At 38.0% G+C, this 10,531-nt stretch overlaps 2 protein-coding genes across 3 annotated transcripts; one reads left to right on the top strand and one right to left on the bottom strand.

Annotated features, from left to right (window-relative positions):
- The first annotated feature begins 2,340 nt into the window (after positions 1-2,340).
- On the top strand, positions 2,341-4,601 carry LOC131595284 (uncharacterized). Its single transcript, XM_058867595.1, has 3 exons — positions 2,341-2,622; positions 4,174-4,240; positions 4,320-4,601. The coding sequence occupies exons 1-3, from the start codon at positions 2,438-2,440 to the stop codon at positions 4,398-4,400; spliced, it is 333 nt and encodes a 110-aa protein (XP_058723578.1). The 5' UTR covers positions 2,341-2,437; the 3' UTR covers positions 4,401-4,601.
- A 586-nt stretch (positions 4,602-5,187) lies between these two features.
- LOC131595283 (serine/threonine-protein kinase STY17) lies at positions 5,188-9,744 on the bottom strand. 2 transcript variants are annotated; one of them, XM_058867594.1, is made up of 14 exons: positions 9,659-9,744; positions 9,191-9,550; positions 8,607-9,021; positions 7,852-8,497; positions 7,730-7,770; positions 7,516-7,584; positions 7,061-7,161; positions 6,851-6,929; positions 6,650-6,748; positions 6,488-6,556; positions 6,351-6,400; positions 6,180-6,261; positions 5,899-5,993; positions 5,188-5,727 (listed from the first exon to the last, which is right to left on the bottom strand). In XM_058867594.1, the coding sequence occupies exons 2-14, from the start codon at positions 9,529-9,531 to the stop codon at positions 5,601-5,603; spliced, it is 2,214 nt and encodes a 737-aa protein (XP_058723577.1). In that variant the 5' UTR covers positions 9,532-9,550; positions 9,659-9,744; the 3' UTR covers positions 5,188-5,600. The 2 variants fall into 2 exon arrangements, with proteins under 2 accessions (XP_058723577.1, XP_058723576.1); XM_058867593.1 differs by lacking the exon at positions 9,659-9,744 and having other exon boundaries at positions 9,191-9,651.
- Positions 9,745-10,531: the final 787 nt, after the last annotated feature.

The raw sequence follows: 10,531 nt of genomic DNA, 5'->3' as shown, positions 1-10,531 counted from the left end.
GTCTGTACTCCATCCAGGGTGCCTTTTTTGGAAGGGTCTGTCTGGTCTTCCACCTCATCGTACAAGGGTCAGCAGTCACACAATGTTGGTCCTCTGCTCACAGATGCGAGGGGAGTACTCGTAGATTCAACACTGCATAAATAAAAATAATCAAGCCTATGTAAAATATAATAAAACACAAAAAACCATGTAAGAATATATACTTATAGTAAGCTCAGATAACCAGCAAGCTGTCTGGTGTTAGGACGAGAATCGGCATCAAGCGTCGTGTATAGCATCGTTAGAGAAGCCACTCCCCAAGCCCAACACGGGGTATCAAGGTCACTGAAGAGAGTAAGATAGCAAACATATATATAATATGCATACTTGTCCGCAAAGAGAGTACATGCCACTAGATGTAGCATGTACGCCCTAGCGGCAGCCTGGTACCTCTCTGCATTGACAAGTTGCTGATAAACCTTCCTCAGCCAAGACATTCTAAGGTGAAAGCCCGGAGTGTCACCAAACTCCTTTAGCACAGCCAGCTTATGAAACTCTAACGCATCCCTCACCATCTGCACCACCGTCGCCTAGTTCCTATGAATTGGTGAAAAAAATGTACCAGCTATCAGAAGGTGAAACAGGGCACTGACATCATCCAGAGTCATCGTCATCTCCTTGAATGGAAGATGGAAGGATGATGTCTCCGGGTGCCACCTCTCTACATAAGCTGATAATAGAGGGGCGTCCAGCATCGTCAGGGAGCATCCAGCAAAGTCCAACAAATAGAACTCCCAAACGATCCTCGCCACCTCCTCAGGCATCGGTCCCTCGGGGAAGTTCTTCAACTTCGACCCGTGAGAAGTGAGCTTCAGCACTGGACGCTCCTGTAACAAAAAAAATATAATTAAAAAACTACAATTAAAACACAATAGTATAAATCAAATTGCATAATAAAAATTAAGCAATGTTACATACCTCGCCCTGCCATATCCTAAAAGCGACATGGTCAGCATAGCTTGTCAAAATGGACCTGTCAAAAGTAGGGGTGGCAAACGGGCATGCCCGCCCCGCAAAAGCCCGCGAAAAAATGGGGCGGGGGCGAGCACATTAAAGGGAGCGAGCCTAAAATCTTGCCCCGTTCCGCAAAAAAGTGCGGGCGGGACGGGGAAAGTCCGCGGGCATTGAACCTTTTAGGCTTAAAAATAGTAAAATTATATAAACAAGCTCATGCCCGCAAAAACACGGGACGGGACGGGCGGGCACGTTAAAGAGAGCGGGCCTAAAACCTTGACCCGCCCCGCAAAAAAGTGCGGAAAAAACAGGCTTTCCCCGCGGGCGGGGCCCGTTTTGCCACCCCTAGTCAAAGGTCCTCCTAGAAAAGCCTCATCAGTGTGGTGGTGTCCGTATCATGCACCACCACCTCCTTAGCAACCCCCTCATCAGCCATAGCCACCTGTTCCTCAACCACCCCCTCATCAGCAACATGTACCTCCGGCTCAACCCTAGCAACCACCGGCTCAACCCTAGCAACATCCTCCCGAAAAACATCCCCAACCCTAGCAACATCCTCCCTAGCATCCTCATGACCAACATCATCCTGCCCGTCCACAACAGTGGAGGCTCTACCACCCCATGCACCGAGGTGCACGGAACCCCTACCCGCCTGCGCCTCCTCAGCCCTTCGTTTCCGGTAGAAACCGGTCGGAGCAACATGTACAACATGCAAGACTAACATACCATCCTCATCAGCATCAGCCCGAACACGAGCCTCGGCTCTATCGATGGCCCGACTCGCAACTATACCATCCCTGCCTCTAGTCCTCACTGGAAAAAAATATAATTTAAAAAAAAAATACAAACTACCGGAAATTTCAAATATTTCAAAATTTTCGGTACTTGAAAAAATATCAGAAATTTCAAAATTTCCGGTATTTCTTAAAATTTATTAAGATACCGGAAATTTTGAAATTTCTGGTACAAAATACCGTAAATTTCAAAATTGACGGTACGAAATACCGGAAATTTTATAAAAATACCGAAAACTTACTTATTTTCGCAGAATTTCTAGTACACAACTCAAATTTCCGGTATCGCCCTAAAATTTGAAAAATCTGGTACTCTCCGTAGATTTCTAAGAATGGAATAAATGATTTTGGTTGGACATTATGGCCTTTTCATACCTTTTGGGGGTGCCACGGATAACTTGGGGGTTGGCAAGTAGAATTCTCAAAATATAGAAATTGACAAAATAGATACACTAAAAATTGGGCTTAAATCCGGGCCAAAATGTAAGATGCAACCCGAAGAAGCCCAATAACGATCCAGAACTTGACTGAACTATCATCATTACAGAAAAACGCAACCTCACCTTATTTTTCGGTTTCTGAATTTTGCTAGGGCAAAGTAACATAATCAGAAGCTGAAAAGAGAAGAGAAGAGAGAGAGGAGAGAGAAAATGGAGGGTGGAGATGAAGCTCTGGAGATGGTAATTGACTCCAAAGACATGCAACAGCAGAGTAAAGCCTTCGACAAACTCACTGACCGCGTCGAAGATCGCCAGCTTGATTCTACTCGCGTTCAAGAAGCCATGGCTTCCATTGCTGCTTCTGCTGAAGCCGATTGGAATGCCATGCGCTTGAGGTATCAAAATCAATCATCAACTATTTCTTTCGTGATTTTCATCAATTGTTCTTTTCTGTCAAATTTTGGTAACAGAAAATTTTAGTGCTGTAGAAATGAGAATTTTATTTTGAGTTAGTGGCTATAAAGAAAAAATAGGAATAGAAGTTCAATGATTAGAGTTATGGTAGTCCCCATTGTAGGAAACGTGTTAGTACTTAGGAGTGGTTTAAGCATGTGAGGAGAAAACCTATGTGAGCATTCGTTAGTACTTAGGAAAGAATATTTTCATTGCTAGTGTGGTCAAGATCTAGATTTTTGAAGCAAGATTGTAAAAAAAAGAGAGTGCTGAGCCTTTTTTTGGTCTGAATTATAATTTTTATCTTTGTGTATGTGTGTATAAATATATATATGAAATTACCATTTTTACCTTTGGTAGGATCTTGCGTGCCGTGCTAACTGAGTTTTACGATCTTTCACAAGCCAACCAATCCTATGTAAGATCTTGTGCTTGGCTCCATTGCAAGGCAGGGCTTTAAATAGTGGAAGTCCATAAAAATTATAGGTCAAACCGTGGAGATTTAGAAGTAAATAGTTTGTCTTTGGACTTGATGCACGGCAGGGGAGTTATGACATCAACTAGTTTATGTAGCCGACTGCTAACTCCAGCTAGTGGAAAAGGGAAATGGATTCCCTGGTAACTGTAGGGTGATCATATCCATTGATTTGCTAATATAGTTTTTCATTTATTTATTGGATTTTCAATCTGCACCATTGAATTTTAGTCGTAAAGTCTATAACTTGTTGACTGTGACTGCGCCCTTCTCTGACTGCAGAGAGTTGCGGTCCGTAGAAAAGGGTTTTGATATAAATTGTTATTTTTAAATTTGGAAGGGTAAATTACACACGGAAAAAAGTTGTTGAAGGACCATCAGACTTTTTGGCTTGATAGGGCTATTCGCTTTGTAATGTGTAGGTTTGGTTAAAGGACATTATCAAAGTATTGAAAATAGGAAGCAGGGTTTAAATTTACCAGTGTTTTTGCTGTGTGACAAGCTAGTGTAGGTACTAGGAACCTTGAACCAAATTTGTTAAATCCAAGTTCAAAGAGTTGGTATCACTTCCCTTCTTCCGTACCCTCTCGTGCCATTGCCTTGCCACACTAGTATGGTAATCAAAAACTGTTTTAGTCTTCAACTTGAGTATTCACTCTGTCTGTGAGCATAGGAGGTGCCTTTGTTCTTATTTACATAATTTCATAATTCATTTGCGTAACAAAAGTGTACACATGTAGCTGTTTGCTATGCTTGATGTTTAATATGTATGTTTTTCTTTCCTTTGCGCTATACCTTTGTACCCTTTCTGTTGTTCTGGTATATATGTTGAAATATAATTTTTGTATTACTAGTAGAAATGTCAAGTAAAGTACTTGTGTAGTTCTATAGTTTTTATTTTAACATGAGTGAAACATGATTAAGTAAAAAGACCCATGGATTACTCTCATTTCTCCTGCATTTGTGATTTGTTTTTCTTCTCTCTCTGAATCTTGGTTGCATTTTGATTGAATCACAGGGAGAAAGAATTAGCCGCTGTTAAGATTAATGCAGCAGATGTTGATATAATTGCAAATGAACTAGAGGTAACTTCTTCAACATGTACCAAAATCTATCCGGAAAGCTTACATTCCAATTAATTAACATACTTTTCTTATACTACAGTTGGACAAAAAGGTGGCTGAAAGAACCTTGCGTGAGCATAAAGGTGATGCTGTTGCTGCCATTCGCCACTTGCTTCACTAGTATGTTAAGAAACAAACAAGGGCCAATGTTTCCGACTACAATCAATGTTATATTTTTGTTGTGCATTGAAATTTGAACCCCAAATGTATACACTATGAAGATGAAGATGATGTAGTTCTTTAGAAATCTTAACTATGTTGTTGATATTGTAATAACCCTCACTCAATTTTTGTGGTTCAAAAGATGTTCCGTTTATCTTAATGCTGGAGTTTGGTTATTCATGAAGATCTTCATGTTTGTCATATATGGGTGATTGCTTGCTGGACATATATAGTTTGTCATCATCATGCCAGCCTGTACTAGGTTCTACTCAAATATGACAGCCCTACACGCATTTGTCATTCCATTATGTTGCTTGTTGGCGATCCAACTATTTTGTGACTTGCACTCTATGTGTGATAAAATATAATAATTTCCTAAGTCACCAAAACTTGATTTTAACCCCATACAGGATCGGTCTTTCAAGATTTGTTCGTATTGGCCAATCCAGTTGGTATGAATTTAGCAATCAGTTTCGTCCTCATTCATTGACATTCAAGTAATTGAGAAGTTATATACTTCATGTCATAGAAATTTGACAGTTTTACGCTGACTGTCAATTGCCTAACACAACTCTTATGTATAGCAACCTAGACACTGGTTATGTATAGCAAAGCTAACCTAAACAGGATTCGACAAGTTATACACTGTTGGAATAAAATTGTAACCTGTGATGTTTCAAATTTCTAACTAGAAATATGATCAATAATGCTTAAAAATAACTCGGTCAATAAAGCTGCAATGAAAATTCACAAATGACAGACCACTTTAAATCAACAAGGATAATGCAACTAAAAAGTGGCAGTTCTATGCAGTAACATGAAACCTCTATAGTTTTTTTTACTTCCTTTTTTCTACTTACTGTACAATTAAAAGTGGTACAAACATTATCCATATAAAATTATATTACAGTGATGATAATAATAGAAACTCATTCCCCAAACTCAACACACAGCATCACTATTAAGTTTAAGATCTTCAATGGTAAACACACAAAATAACTCGAATAGTTTTGCAAGATTAATGCTATGGAGCTCCAGGACCAATTGTTTGTACCAACTCGTCTACTCGTAAGGAATGCTTTTGTAAGATATGTGCAAAATAATCCTTTGGCATCAGCAGCCACAACTACAAAAATCGAAAGATGGTTTGCTAGCTTGGCTAGGATTCCTTTCGAGTGACTTCACCACCAGCAGATCTGGCTGCTTGGAACTGAATCGCATACCGTCTTTGCAGCTCTTTAAGCCTTTCCAGCAGTTCCTGGAATGTTGGTCGGCTAGCCGGATCACTGATAGTAACAGATAAAGTTGTAAGTTAGCTAGCATATTATGACTGATGATGACTAGTGGTGTTAAGTTTTTGTTTTTTTTCCTAAAGGTTGATAAGATTGTTTGGAAATTTAGAGCAATGGGAAATAAATGATAAATAAGAAATATAACAGAGTTTAAAGAAATCGCACGTATGCCAGCAACTCTCGATTATTGAAGCCCACTGTGGATCAATATTTTCCGGAATTTCTAGTCGATGGTTCATGAACCCTACAGCTCCAATAACCTAAAGAAGAAAAATAGAGAAACGTTTGTTCATATATATTCTTTCTAAGCTTGAAACAGAAAAACGCCACATTATAATGAAATATTTTGCAGCGGTTTTTCATTCAATAAGCTTAACTATAACATTACTTTATACATATGTTAAATTTTAGAAATTTCCGTGATTCATGCGACATGAAAACAATACCTGCATTGCATTGAGAGTATCCCAAGGGATTTTTTCTGTTGCAAGTTCCCACAATATCACTCCAAAACTGTAAACGTCGGACCTGATTTTCCCGACCAGAAAAAATAGATATAAAATGTAGAACTTTAGTGACAGTGAGAGAAAGAAATTGTGGGTATTAGTTAAACGCACTTTTCATTTGAGGGCTCGTTACGAAGAACTTCTGGTGCCATCCATTGAGGCTACAAAACAAAAGATGCCAGGAGAATCAGTAAGATAAACTGGTGGCATCATTAACCACAAATTTAGACGCAATAATAAGAGCCTACCGTGCCTTTTCCCGTTTTAGTCGTAAGATAGGTTTCATGTTTGATACGTGAAAGACCAAAATCACCAACCTGAACAAGCTTGGATATGATTAAGTGTATCTAAGTAGAAAAAAATGCTATAGTCAAGTGAAGGAATACTAAAAACAAAGACAAGTGTGAGACCTTCACAGTCCAATTCTTGTCGACTAGAAGATTTGAAGTCTTCAAATCTCGGTGGATGATTGGAGGGTTGCAATGATGAAGATAATTTACACCTCGTGCCTGTAGAAAAAGTAAGCATCAGGACCATACAAATCAGGACCATACAAATGAATATCTTCTATCTATGAGATTTTGTATATAACTTTGTTTCGAAGTACTCACAATATCCAAGGCCATGTGAACCCGCCGTCTCCAGTCTGGTTTGGATGTGTTTCTTTGGAGCAAACGAAATAAGCTTCCGCTGAATTGGTAAAAACACAAATGGATATGCGAGCTATCAGCATAAATCAATTTTTTTTGTGAAACATAGCACAGTAAATTAGAATTAGAATCCTCATGACACAGAATATCAAAATAAAGTTCAGGACAAACCGTGGGAGAAACTCTGTAACAATGCATAGACGCTGAGGTGAAGTCACTGCGCCCATAAAGAGTAGAATATTTGGATGGCGAAGTCTTTTCATCAGAGACACCTTTCAGCAGAGTACATAGTCGAATTAATGTTACATAAAGTAATCAAAGAGAAAAGTACAAGACTACGAGGGAAGCAGTGGAACTTAATGAATAATATGTATACTTGATAACAGCAATTGCAATAACGCATGCACGCGCACACATACACACGCGCGCACGTATGTGTGTTTTGGATTTTTGGTTTCTTATAAGACTAAATTCTATTATGTTTTCGTCAATTTTTCTCTCTCAGGTAACTTAGCACCCACATCCATTTTTTTTACTTAAATGTAAGCTCATTACCTCATCTTATAATGTAAAAGTTAAGTCGATTTCCAAACATAATAAGAAAATTAGACTATCGAAGAGCACACCTCTTGTCTGAAGGACTGTATTACATCTTCTGAATATTCTTGCTTTGAGAAAACCTTGACCGCAACATCCTGTAGAAAGGTGAATAGAAAATAAAAAACAGAACAGCAGCATAACACTTTGAATAGTATTTCTGAAAAAAGTAAATATGTTGTCATGTATGTGATAACAAATGAAATTAAAACCAAGAAATCAAAGGTTGGGAAAAGAACATACTGATCCATACCACAGAGCATGGTATACAGTTCCACAAGAACCTGCATGGTAGCAATAAAAAGATTAATAGAAAACATATAGAGGGCATCAATGCACGATAACCATTGGCGACTCAATATTACCTTGCCCAATTGACTCTCCAATTGTCAAGTCCTCCCACAAAATTTCGTAATCTAAACAATCGGAGTCAACATCCACTCTATTATTGGCAGCAGAACTGCTACCACTGCCACTCCCGCAACTGCTGGTACTACTTGTGCTGTTAGCATTGAAGGATGACCAAGATCCTGAAGCCTCGTTAATAACTGGTTGATAACTTTCACTTGCCCGACTTTCCAGCTTCAATCCAGAAGACACATTCTTTTGATTAGCGTGCTCTTTTTCTTGATCACCCTGCAACCAAGGCCAAGAAACCCGAACGTTCTTTGACTCAGATTCTTCCCGATCATTTGTTTTCCATGGCCATGACATAGTTTTCTTTTGAATCCATGCTTCCGCCTTAGAAGTTATGATTTTGTGTATCGGTTTTTCTTCACTCTCATCACCAGAGTTTCTCATAGGTTTCCCTTGTGATCTCTCCTCGATGTGAGAAGGTAGACCGAAAGGAGATTGTGGCAACTCTCCGGCAGGTGTGCTAGCTCCACTAGAATCACCATCCTCTCTCTGGTCTGAAAAACCACGTTCAGTTTCTCCGCTCTCTCCTTCTCCACCAACACCATTTTCTCGAGTCCGGATTCTAGACTTGACTTTGTTACTCACCTTTGAAGCCTGATTCAATAGTTGCATTGCAAGTTTGCAACAACATCAAGACACACCAAAATAAATTATAACCTAAAAAAACAATAAACATAAAAAAAACACAAGCACAAATACAAACCAAATTCGATATTTTCGAAGCTAGAGCATTCTGAAGTGGCTGCTGAGGATCAAGACCAAGTTTATTAGTAATCCCAATTTTAGAAAAACTAACACCCGAATCCTTTTCTTCATTCTTCCCAACCGAAAAAGGAACTATATTTTCAAGGAAAGGTCTTGAATCACTAGAAACACAAATAACACCGACCAAACTCCCATCATCATCATAGAAAGGCGTATTCGTCGCAACCGCTACAAACCTATCACCCGTCTTATTCTTAACAGGAAACTGACCAGTCCAACTTTCTCCCATTTTCACACGGTTGAATACATCATTCGCCAACTCAAATTCACTAGAATCAACAAGCACTTCAATCCCATCTTGACCAAGAACTTCTTCTGCTGCATAACCATACAGGTTTTCAGCACTAGGGTTCCTACAAAATGATCATCATCACATCACATACATCACAATCACACGAACCAAACCCTAAAACCCCTTTTCTAAAAAACCAAAAAGATTGTTTTTTTAATGTAGATTTGCAAAAAAGAAAACAACCCAAATATGAATAAACACCAACAAAAAAAAAATAGTAACTAACTAACCAGTATATGATACGACAATGAAGATCCAATATATGAACAGAATGACCAATTGACTGCAAAATATTGAGATACTTGCCACCATTTTGACGATGAGGATCATAACTACTACTACCACCACCACGGCTCTCTCTCTGAAGAGGTGAAGAAGACCCTTTGTTATTTGCAGCAGCAGAAAAAGAAGCAGCAGAAGCACCTAACCTTGAACGTTGAGGTGAAACTGAATGAGACCTTCTACGTTGAGAAAGCTTGAGCTTTGACATTTCTTGTTTGAGGTGAACTTGACCAGCTTCAAGCCTTTCAATCTTCTTTAGAAGCTCTCCTTCTGGTTCTGGAGTTTCCATTTTTGGATTGTTGTTGTTGCTGAAATTGGAAGCAATAGGAAGAAATAGAGATGAGAATTTATTACAGAGAAGAAGAAGATGAAAAAAAAAGAAAGAGAATAGATATGGTTTGTAAAGGGTCAACAACCTTTTTCTTTTTTCTTTTTATCATCTTTTGTTTGTTTCTGTTTCTTTTCTTAATTTGTTTCTTTCTCTTAATTGTTTATTCTTTATCATATGGTGGCTTTTGTGAAAAAATCACCCCATATTAAAATACAAACTTATACATTTTTTATTATAAATTCTTTTTCATATACAAATTAATACTCAGATACTTTTAGAGAAAAAAAAATTTAAATAACAAAGTTTTAAAAAAAAATTACTAAAAAAACAAGTTTTTTAAAAAATTTACCAAAGTGTCTAGGTTTTGCAGGACCCCCTAAAGTATGCGCCAAATGAATTGGCGCATTGGTACAAAAATTAGGTGTTAGCGCCAAATGATTTGGTGCCTATGTGTCACTCACATTAGGCTAGCCAAATGGTTTGGCGCCTATGTGGGTGTTTTTTTTTTTTTTGATTTTTTACACTAATAAGCCAAATGAATTGGCTAATTCAAGAAAATCTTATATCAATGCGCCAAATGGTTTGGCGCATACTCCAAGGGGTCTGCAAAACCTAAACACTTTGGTAAATTTTTTTAAAAATTTATTTTTTTTAATTTTTTTTAAACATTGTTATTTAAATTTTTTTTATTTTTAGATATCTTTACACAATTACCAACTAAATTATATGCAGTTGCATATTTCTGCACAACTATTACCTAGATAAATCCTTGTTAAGAATAAAGAAATGATTTAGATGTTAGAGAATTTTTATGGGAGTAATTGAATTAAAAAGGTAGTATTTATAATGTTTGGAACACATGGAGTAGTTGTAATTTAATGTAAAGGCACCGACCGTAGCACAAACTCCCATGGTAGGTTTGTGAGTTGAAATCTTATCTTTTTTGTGCTTTTATTGG

Source organism: Vicia villosa, linkage group LG4, assembly GCF_029867415.1.
Source record: "Vicia villosa cultivar HV-30 ecotype Madison, WI linkage group LG4, Vvil1.0, whole genome shotgun sequence".
Classification (NCBI taxonomy): Eukaryota; Viridiplantae; Streptophyta; class Magnoliopsida; order Fabales; family Fabaceae; genus Vicia; species Vicia villosa.
Note: the sequence above shows the minus strand (reverse complement) of the source record. Positions and strands in the feature narration are given on the sequence as shown.

Coding starts and splice junctions, on each gene's coding strand:
- LOC131595284 (XM_058867595.1), top strand. CDS start 2,438: ATGGAGGGTGGAGATGAAGCTCTGGAGATGGTAATTGACTCCAAAGAC. Junction 2,623..4,173: donor TGGAATGCCATGCGCTTGAG/GTATCAAAATCA, acceptor ATTGAATCACAG/GGAGAAAGAATTAGCCGCTG. Junction 4,241..4,319: donor TAATTGCAAATGAACTAGAG/GTAACTTCTTCA, acceptor CTTATACTACAG/TTGGACAAAAAGGTGGCTGA.
- LOC131595283 (XM_058867594.1), bottom strand. CDS start 9,531: ATGGAAACTCCAGAACCAGAAGGAGAGCTTCTAAAGAAGATTGAAAGG. Junction 8,498..8,606: donor CTTCGAAAATATCGAATTTG/GTTTGTATTTGT, acceptor CTATTGAATCAG/GCTTCAAAGGTGAGTAACAA. Junction 7,585..7,729: donor ATGCTCTGTGGTATGGATCA/GTATGTTCTTTT, acceptor ACCTTTCTACAG/GATGTTGCGGTCAAGGTTTT.